The following is a 10,749-nucleotide window of genomic DNA, read 5'->3' on the forward strand; positions in this document are numbered from 1 at the left end:
AATACAGAGAAGAGCTTTTAAATACCTTGCAGAAGAATTGCCATCCTTGTCTACACTTTTTTTTTCTGTCCATTGGTACTGCATCTTTATTCTCCAAATTTTCTTGTATGTTGTCTTTCAGACTGAATCTGAAAGCATGTGTTCCTGTAGTTGTGCTAGATAGAATCTCTTGAAAAATTAATTTTCGTTATAGGAATGGATTGCAATTCTTTTAAACATTCTTTTTAAAAACAACAACAAAACACAACCAACCAGGTCTCCACTATTCATGTAGAAATACCAATAATGCCTCTGTTTAAAAAGATACATATCTTTTACCATGATTAAAAGCTGAATAACAAAAATGGATATTCAGCATATTTATATTTTTATCTTGAAAAGAGGGAAACCTCTTTATGCACCTTTTAACCACCTATGCTGGGGATGTTGCAAATGTCTTGCCCTGATCTGGGTCCGTACAACTACTAAACCTTCCAATTGACTCGTTTTGGAGTATGAGGTCTGAAGTAGAAAGAAGGGTCAAAAATATATGTATGTATAAAAATATATATTTATATACATATTTATGCTTCCCCTATCATTAGTTCTGTGTTCATTCTGTTCCAGCTGTTTTTCCTCCCCTTTTGATGTCTTTCTATGTATATTTTGAAATTGCTTATCTAAAACAAGTGCGGAGATCTGATCAGTTTGCCTTACAGCTGAGACCCTTTAAAAAAATACAGAGATATATATATATATACACACACAAAACTGAAAACTGAGGCCATTTGTGGCTGGGCTTGTAGTGACGTGAATCATGGAGAAGAAAACCTTCCCAGGATGTTCAACCCAGTCCACAGAACAACTGGAGTGCAGGAAGTGCCAAACTGGTGATTAAACTGTAGATTAAAATACTGGTTTCAGGAACCTAAATCACCTGCATTTTTTTACTTGATGACAAAACCCTCTCTGTAAGCAAGTATAGGGCAGAAGACTGACTATAAATGTTTTGGAACTGTTTGTGGTGTAGCTGTGTTCGTAAGCTTTGTAGTCCCTTTTCCATAATCACTTTCCCCATCCTAAGATCATTAATCACAGACTAATGGACAACAGCCATGAGTGATTAGCATCCCTAGAACACAGCTTTAAACAGAATGAGCTTGAAATACTCACAATTTTTTTTTGTGACTAGTGATGCAGCTATTGCTTGATCTTCTCATGACCTACATAATACAGCCATTTTCTTGTCATATGTTCTAGTCATAGTCTAGTCAGCTTTGGAGGCTTCTTATTATTCTCTGCTTATTCTTGAGTATGCAAGGCTCATGGAACATGGCATGAATTTTAGCTGTGTGGGGTTATTTTTTAAGAACTGGACTGTAGATGCAGGAATGTGAATTGCTGTATTTTGCTGTATTCATTTAAGTAGCACTAGTGTTATGTTGGTAGAATGTACATCATCTTGAATTGCTTAGTTAAACCTGTACTGTGGCATGTCACACTGCTATCTGATCATGGGAGTAAACTCATGCTTTAAATTCCACCTTCCCAGACTGAAATTATCAAGTATGTCAGTAAGGTGGGTGGTGAGGCACTGGAACAGGTTTCCCAGAGAAGTTGTGGATGCTCCATCCCTGGAAGTGTTCAAGGCCAGGCTGGATGGGGCTTTGAGCAACCTGGTCTAGTGGGAGGTGTCCCTGCCCATGGCATTGGGGTTGGAACTCAGTGATCTTTAAGGTCCCTTCCAACCTGAACCATTCTATGATTCTAATATGTAATTGCTATAAATGTAGCTCTTCAAAGACTTATTTAACTTGGTAACAACTTCTTTCCAGTCCTGCTATTGTTGCAAACAGAACATGAAAGAAGGTGACCCAGCTGTCTACGCAGAACGTGCTGGATATGACAAATTATGGCACCCAGCTTGTTTTGTCTGTTGCACCTGCAGCGAACTTCTAGTAGACATGATCTATTTCTGGAAGAATGGCAACCTGTACTGTGGAAGACATTATTGTGATAGCGAAAAACCCCGCTGTGCTGGATGTGATGAGGTAATAATAGCCTTGTCCTTTGTTTTAGCGCAGAAGTTTGCTTGTCTGAGAAATGAATATGATTTTTAGTAAAATATTTCAGTGCAGGGACATGATGCGCTTTCACCAGTTCGAGCTGATTGTAGTTGCAAGGAACTTTAAATTGATATGCACACTCCACATTCGGGAAGATCCATAGTTTACTTTGGATTTGGTGGGGATTCTTTGTGGTCTACGTGGATGTGAAATGTAACATATGGGTGCTAATTCTCTTACGAAGTCCCAATTATGTGGTTGTTTCCTCATGAAGGGCACTAGGGGGAGCGCCTGACTAAATTACACCTTGTGCAGCGTACGGAGAACAGCCTGCCTGATGTCTTTGGCATCTATTGGCTCTTAATAAACAGAATGGAGTGTTTGGAAAACTGTGTAACAAGGGAATGCATTCAGTTTTATTGTTGGAATAGTTTGAAACAGTGGAATCACCAGGAGTTTCTTGGAAATTACGAAATATCTTGAGGCTAGCTTTATCAAAGGAAATACCATTCAAATGCATATGTTAATATTTGCTTCTATCTTCCTCATAGCTTATATTCAGCAATGAATATACTCAAGCGGAAGGTCAAAACTGGCACCTGAAACACTTCTGCTGCTTTGACTGTGATTGCGTTTTGGCTGGGGAAATCTATGTAATGGTGAAGGACAACCCAGTCTGCAAACCCTGCTACGTGAAGAACCATGCTGCGGTAAGAGCCGTACACATATTGGTGCTGTGGAGGAAGGGAGCATACAGCTGTGGAGCCTGAAACTCTTGTTTTCTCCCTGTGGGGGCTTATCTGAAGAGTTTAAACGGAATGAAAGTTTAGGATCAAGTCAGTGATCTTTTTCCTATTTGAAAACAGACTTGAAAGCAGACAGGGATTTTGTCAAATCATGAACTTGAATAAAAGCTACTACTGGAGGGGGGAGGCTGTTCTGAAAACACCTTTCACTTTGCCAGTGGTGAAGCAGGATTTTGTAACAAGAGCAAAGTAGGTGAAGATGAGTAACACTGCTAAACCTTTAGTTTGTGTCCTAGTTCATTGAGACCAGTTTGTCTCTTAAAAGCCTGTAGTGGCAACTGCAATATGGGTACTTTGTTTCTTTATATTTCTAGCTGCCTGAGTTATAAAGGAGAGTGACTGGTGGGATAGAGCCAGAAGTTTGGGAAAGGATGGTAGTTCTCGATGCCTAGTTATGCTAGGAGCTCTAACCTGAGATGATGGTCTATTCGTATGAACCAGTTAACTAGCTAGTCACTGGGAGTTCTGTCTAATGTGCATCTAGACTGTTTATATAGTTAATGGAGGGGAAAAACTATTATCTCTAGCTGGCAGTTAATAATCTTCTGAGGTAGGTGTGAAGAATTATCTTTTGGAGAGGCTTTTTTTTCTCCGAGAACGTTAACTTCTTTGAGATCTAAATTATTTTTTTGACAACCAGATTTTAGGATGAATTACATCCAAGACTTTCTAGTAACCTTTAATTCTTTGGCATTGCTTTGCAGCTGCCAATGCACAGGAAGATTTGTAACTAATCTCTTCAAATGCATGGGTTAATATATGAAGATCTGTGCTGTTTGGCATGGCAAGTTTTTATCTTTATTTGGGCATTGAGAAATTCTAACTATCATAACTGTCTAAATTTAGTCCCAATAGCAACTATTTGTGTGCATTTTATTATTTTGTTTTGTGTCCTCAGCTGCATTTTGATCAGAAACTGTTTTAAAGGAAAATCAAAAGCTGGAGACTTATTTCAAAGGCTTCTTTTAACACCTGTCTCTTCTCCAAAAACATTTAAGGATCCCAGCTTTTATTGTACTTGTAGAGAGAGTGTGTATGCTTCATTTAAGTGTCATTTTGTTTCTAAACAGACCTGCCAAGGCTGTCATAATGCTATAGATCCAGAAGTTCAGCGTGTGGCGTACAACAACTTCAACTGGCATGCTACGCAGGAGTGCTTCTTGTGTTCCTGTTGCAGCAAGTGTCTAATTGGCCAGAAGTTCATACCGGTGGAAGGGATGGTCTTTTGCTCAGTGGAATGTAAGAAAAAGATGATGTCTTAAGAGAAGATGTACACAGAACCAAGCATTGCTGCGTTCCAAAGGCTCTTGCATTTCTACTGTAAAATACATGGTATCGGGGCATTTAAAGTTATTGAAAGTATTAAATAGCATTTTCCCAAAGATTTTTTTGAATGACTAAAACTTGCTATGTAACCTTCATTTCTTTGCCATAATAATGCTTTCTTTTTTGTAATATCATTCCTGAGTCTTATGTCAAAAGACTTTGTATCCCAGAAATGTAAGGAAATGTGTTTTATGAATAATATACACTTTAAGGGAGTTCTTCACTGTGAAGGATCTTCTTGCTGTATGTTGTCTAATGGAAGAAGAAAATGTGAAAATGCTCCAATTTTTCTTTCTTGTTTTGTACAATAAATGTAACTCTTCCACTTGTGGTTTCACTAATTTATCATTTTTATAGTTTCCCTGCTTTCATCAAGCACTTTAGACAGAATGATCAGCTTTACCACCACATACCGGTTTGCTCACTTGACCTTAAGTATGGAGGGAGAATGAAGCTTAAAAAAAAAAAGGTTCCCTGTAATCATTTGCTTGTTGTTGACACGTGGGTTCTTGAGGGATATTGATCACTCTCACATCCAGTTTGTAAAGTAACTCTGCACCAGTAGAAAACTGTGTTGGCTCATGTTTCACTTTCTTAGAAAAGTTCATGCCTGGAAAAGTTTTCATTTCATGAATATTGAAGTTACTTTACAGATTGGGGGGGGGAGAGGGGCAGGGTGCAAAAAATATGAGGATGTCTTGCCTAGATTAAAGATTTAAAAAATTAACAAATCCACCAACATTAGTGGGTGTCACTCTTATCCTTTCAGAACTGGCTTCTGTTTTTTTATGAATTATTTTCATAAATTGTGCCTTCTATCAGAGGGACGTGGCACACAATACTGTATGCATTTCCAAGAATGTATTCTGCAGTAGGGATCATACATAGGCTTTTGATTTGTAAGTTCTTAACCAAAGCACAAAGAAGTCTTTCTCAGAAGACTTCCAGTATTTGAATGAAAACAGTCACAAGTGTATATTCCCTTTGCTTACTAGATAAACCAAATGTGTGGTTCTCTTTCTTTTTTTTTTCTTAACAATTACAGATATACACTGAAACCTGTTAGTTATCTTTGTGCCAGTGAATGAAGAGTCTTTGGCCTAAAAAAAATTAAAAAAAAAATTAAAAAAATAATCTATGCAAGTCTTATGTTCAGCTCTTTTTTTTAAGTTTTATGGTGGCTGTATTGTAACACTTAAAAATAAAAATTTGTGTTGTTCGAGTGAGTTGCCTACTGATTCTGTTTTTTGTTGAATCCCCTTTAGGGGAGTCAAAGAAGAGGGGAGATGTTTCTATACTTTCCTTTAGCTTTGACGCTATTTCTGAAAAAAAAACTTAAGGCCTGTAGTACTGAGCTTACTGTCTTGTGTAATATTGTTGATGTGCTTATAGGTGCAAAACAATGGGTCTGGTTCTGAAGTTGTGTATTTGTTGGAACTCAGTGTGAATTTACTTTTTGTTCATGTAAAATGTGACCTTAATTATATTAACTAAGGGAAGTTCTGAACTCACACAGGTGAGCTAATGTGCTGAGAAAATAAAGCTCATTGTGATCCTTCGCATACTGCAAAAATAAGACACTGATGTGAGATATGTACATTGTCTAAATTAAGCTGTTAACTTTAGGTCCATGCTCTGGAAGCCTCCACAGCTTTTCTCAGGGATCCTCAGGATATACAAAAAGAGTGGGTGTCTTCCAGCTTATGCCAGTGGGGCTGTGTTCTTACCAGATTTGCGGTTTTAAACCAAGGAAAACCAGTAAGAGAAGGTATTTCCATTTTTCCATTTAAGTGCTCCTTAATCTGTAGCAGGACCTGCTGTGGGAATGCCATTAAGGGGGGGTGTGATAAGGTCTTATTTAATTATCTATAAGTCTGGCTCAATATTGCCTGGGTTTTACTTGTCTTGAGTGTATCTGTCCTCACCCACTTACTAACATCTACACAAGAAGATGCAGCTGATCTTTACAAAGAGCTCTGTCTGAAAAGCTGTTGTGCAACTTTCCCTGTCCCTCCCTTGCCACCCCATGAAACTGCTCTATTTCTCCTTAATGTGATTGCTTGCACTGATAGCAGTCTTACTTTTCACTTCAAATCTTGTTCTGTGCAGTTCTGTTTGTAAAACTTCATTATTGCGTAACCTTCGTTTAAAAAGATGAGCAGGCATTACCTTGGGACTTAGCAATTCTGTCCTGATGGAATAAGTAAGGAAATTTCATGTCGAACCAAACATCTCAATAGTTCATCATCTTCTGGGCCTGGCTTTTCCCATGCCTCTTCCGGAGCATGCTGGCTTGCTGTCTCTTCTTGAGAAGCTTAATCTTCCCTTGCCTGCTAGATCCCTTCTGGCTCTCTTCCCTGGAACCTGATGCATCAAGGTGTCTCTGCTATTGGGTAGCCAAAGTTTAATCTATGTCCGTGCAGTAACTGGAAAGGCTCATGTCATAGGAAGGTCAAGTGTAATGTGCAGATGAGGCAGAGGTGAGACAAAGGTACTGCTGTGTGGCTGCATAATAGATCAGGAGATGATTAGGAGCGCTAAACAGTTCTTGTAATGAGCTTGGAAGGAATTCATGTTCCTGAAGATAATTCTTTTGGTGTGAGCTGAAAGATACATCAACATAATGGAGCTTGAAAACAAGCATTAAGGAGACTTCATTCTCTTGCTGCTATAATAAAAATATTGGCAGTTAAGTGGTGTTTAGTTTTTTTACTTCTTGTGGTTTTTGGCTGTTTTATCATGGAGGTCCCTTGGGATCTATTTATCTTAGTAAGCCACGAATAGAAGCTGGAAGCTTTTGCATACTTCAGTAATAAAAGCACATACTTTGCTGATGAAATTTTGAACTTAAAGTATGAAAGTTGAAGTTCTACCCTTAGGAGTAAAACTTTTGATAAGAAAGCCTTATAAGCACTCGTTATAACAACATAGTCTTCTTTTCAGAAAGAGTTAATTGGCTGCAAGAAACAGTCTGAAGAGGTGCTTAGCCAGCTTTATTTATCATGTCACTGCCAGAGTGACATATTTGATTTTAACTCTTCGCATGTTCAGCACCAAATGCCGACAAAAGACTCACAGCAGAAGACAAATTTGGCCTTGTCGCTATTGGCATGTGTGAGATGATAAAACCCAAATTTACCTTCAGGATGTAACTTTCCACCTGTCACAGCTTTATGTTCTGTGTTGCGTTTTATGATGCTGCTGTGACAGTGTACGTTGTTATAACTCAAAGTGTGAGTTTTTAGAGTGGAGTTGTGTTTTTAGCGACTGGCTGTGAAGAACAAATAGGGTTAAACGGTAGAACAACTCAACAATAGGGATTAAATGAAAGTGGGGTGTAGTTTAAAACATGACAGGAGAGGGCACCAAAGAGACCATCCTGTCTCTGACCTAGGAGACACCTGGGAACTTGATTGTTCTTTTCTATGTGGCAGTCAGCCTTTTCAAAGAACCCCTAAAATTACTGGGGTTTTGTCCACTTACGCTTCTAACGCTCCCTGAAATTTTGAAATTTGCCTAGTGCCCAAAAATTACAGAGGAGGTGCAGTGCTAGTGAGCTTCTGGCTAAGTCTTGCTTCACTCAACCTGTTTGTAACCTTGGCTGGAGCATCTAGTTGTTACCTGTTGGGTGTCCACAGAGCCCAGGAGCCTTCACCAGCATCAGAAGGTCCATTATACAAGCCTTGCAACCCAGCCTCTTCCGTAGCCTGAGAGCAGAGGAGGTCTGTGGCCCTCTGAGTATGCACAACTTCTCTTGCTCTTCAGGAGATATAGATGTTTATGCACACGACAAGCTTTTAGCACACTTACATTTTAATCTCTTTTTAATCTCTTTTTAATCTATTCATACAGTAAAATTTACTTATGTATGTCATTCCAAATATTAGTGCATTAATTGGGGTCTTTATGCTCTGGATGAAGAAAAAGTGGTAATGCCATTGTAGCCCTTATGGTAAGAAAAGCAAGCTTTTCTTTAAATTTTTTTATGATTTACTGCTACAAAAGTACATTTTATATGAACCCTAGGCAAAACATTTCCTTTCTCTGGGAAGAGGTAAAGTCAAGGGAAACTCAGTTCTATATGCGATGGAGGACTCATTACATACAGACATAGCTGGATTTTGTGAGGCCGCTACTCCTATTATACAGTTAGAATCCAATATTGCCTTTTATTTAAGGAAGCGTTATCCTGTGGGTCTGTAAATTCCAGGCTGGCAAAGGCTTTGCAAAACTTTTAAACAAACAAAGTTAAATAAATGCATCTTTGAGTTAGTAACAGTTATTTATAAACGGTAGGAATAACCTGTAACTTTTATTGAGATTAAGATTGTATCCTGAGGTTATTATAGTTATGCTAGAAAGAAAAGAAAAACATACTTTCAGCAGCTTTTTATAGGTATGTTTTACCTCTGGAAATCTAACATCTGTGTTTCTTAAAATACATACTAATGAGCAATCAACACAGTAACTTCCCTTTTTCCTGCAGAATCTTAGGTTTTGAGTGGGACGGAACACAGTTGATGGTGTGAAGCATAATTACTGAAGGCTTTGTTGAAGCAATTACTACTAGCATAAAACTATTTACATTCAGGACTAGCTTGAGGTGCTTGGAAGCTCTAGACCATCCAGAGCTGGTGAGGCAGGGGTGATAGAATGGTAATGCTTGGTTCAACAACCTCTACCGAGTTTAGCATGGGTTTGGGGTGCTAGAGCTAGCAATGGGTGGTGAAGAGGACGTTGGCAGTCCAGGAAATTTGCCTAGCAGCAGGCTCTCCATGGGAACAGGGGCACAATGGCTGTCCTGCAAGAACAGGACCAAGGGTGCTAGTATGAGGATGCAGCAGTTCAAGGTAAGGAACTCCTGTATGATGTTCTCAGGTCCTGGGTGTGCTCTCAGCATGGCAGTCCCATACCTCATGGCATCGCAGTGGAAAGCCATCATAAAAACCACCTCCACAAGAGCAGTCCACTGGGTCACTGGGGCCAATGTGGTCTTTCTCAGCCCAAGCAACACACTATAAGAGAAGATTCCAGTCTGATTCACATTAATATATGTGAATGCTTTTGTGTGTGGTGGAAAAGAATGTGACAGGCCAATAGAAAATATTTTGCTAGGCCTCCACACCTCTTCACGTGCCAGGACTGTAGAGTGCCCTGTTTTATCCTAAAACTGACAGGAACCCAGTCCAGCTACTGGTGTAAAGCCTGCTGCCCACATACCCACCATACTCCATTGAGCACAAACATTATTTTCATTATATTTTTCTGTGTGAAACACAGGAAGGGTGTGTTCACCTTCTTTTGTATGTCTGGATGAGTGAAGTGTTTGCTTCCACAAGTGGGAAGTCTGGATAAGAGGTTGTCCTCAAGCATTTCAGCTCCAAATTCTGCCTCACACCTTCTGAAAGGTGAGAAGGTCCCAGTCATTGAGCTGTGGTGTCACCTCTGGGCAGGCACTCTTCACGCCAGCTGTTGGAGCTAGGCCATGGCAATTAAGAATGTCATAGTCAGCCTTAACTACACAGGAGGCAGCCAGCACCTGGTTTTGAATGTTAGCCAAAATACTCTATTAAAATGGTGTAGCTGTGTCATTAGCATCAGCAGTGAGTAGGATCACGCAGAGCTAGATTCGGTGATTTTCCAAATATCTGCTTGCTAATGGCATAAAGCTGGAGACTCTCCACACTTACAAAGGCTGTAAACAATCATCCACTTTCATGTATTGCATCTATTACTCTACCGCTTTTAAGTGCTGAGGCCAAAAAAGCCTACAGCCCAGCACCTTCCGAGTCTGTCTTTACTTGCTCCTTCGGTAACTAAGTAAATTGAGTTTATTAATTAAGTATAAGGCTTGAGAATGATACTTAACAAAATTAAGTGTACTGCCAAAGATGTCCCAGAAGTAGGTGTTAAATGGAAACAAAATTATCTAAAGAGTATCAACAATCCAGAAGTGGAGCAAAAAAACCCAACAAAGTACTGAAAATGACCTACTCATTTTTTTCAATGATTTTGTTAACAAAACGATGGATAAAGGAGCTTGAGGGAACAAAAGTCCAAAACCATCTGAGCCAGGACCGGGGTCAGATTGTAGATTGCCACCCTCTGCCACCCTTAAATCACCAAAAATGAGCCAGGTATTTTTTACCTTGCACCCTGATGAGCACTTAGGCAGAACCTGCTTCCCTGTGCCACCACCAGAGCAGCAATGCTGAGTTTTGTCGTTGCTATGAGCAATCACAACAAAATGTAACAGGTCAGAGTTTCCCCTACTGCCCCCGCCCCTAAACAAGTGAAAAACGACCCAAATAAGAGGATGTTTCTGCTACAGATTAAGCCTAGCATTGTTCAGATTTGGCTTCCAGCCTAGCATTGTCATAGAAAACTTTTGCACCCAGTTTATGAGAAACTAGTCAAGCTTCATATATTTGTTAACTTTTCATTTGTTAAAAAAAAAAAAAAAAAAAGTAGCCTCACAATAAAATAACGAGAGTATTTATTGGTTGCCCTGGATGAGTCGTTTACATGAATCAAGACTTGATTTTTATGTTCGCAGTGACTGAAATACTCGC

The 10,749-nt window shown here is 39.3% G+C and overlaps 1 protein-coding gene across 1 annotated transcript in view; it reads left to right on the top strand.

The window, feature by feature from the left end:
• The window catches only part of TES (testin LIM domain protein), a 28,458-nt gene extending 23,056 nt beyond the window's left edge, over positions 1–5,402 (top strand). Inside the window, exons 5-7 of the mRNA XM_074168307.1 lie at positions 1,815–2,030; positions 2,597–2,755; positions 3,922–5,402. Of these exons, the coding sequence (XP_074024408.1) occupies positions 1,815–2,030; positions 2,597–2,755; positions 3,922–4,113 (567 nt within the window). The 3' untranslated portion in view covers positions 4,114–5,402. The remainder of the gene's footprint in view (positions 1–1,814; positions 2,031–2,596; positions 2,756–3,921) is intronic.
• Positions 5,403–10,749: the final 5,347 nt, after the last annotated feature.

The sequence above is a fragment of the Numenius arquata genome, chromosome 2 (genome assembly GCF_964106895.1).
Source record: "Numenius arquata chromosome 2, bNumArq3.hap1.1, whole genome shotgun sequence".
NCBI classification, from domain to species: Eukaryota; Metazoa; Chordata; class Aves; order Charadriiformes; family Scolopacidae; genus Numenius; species Numenius arquata.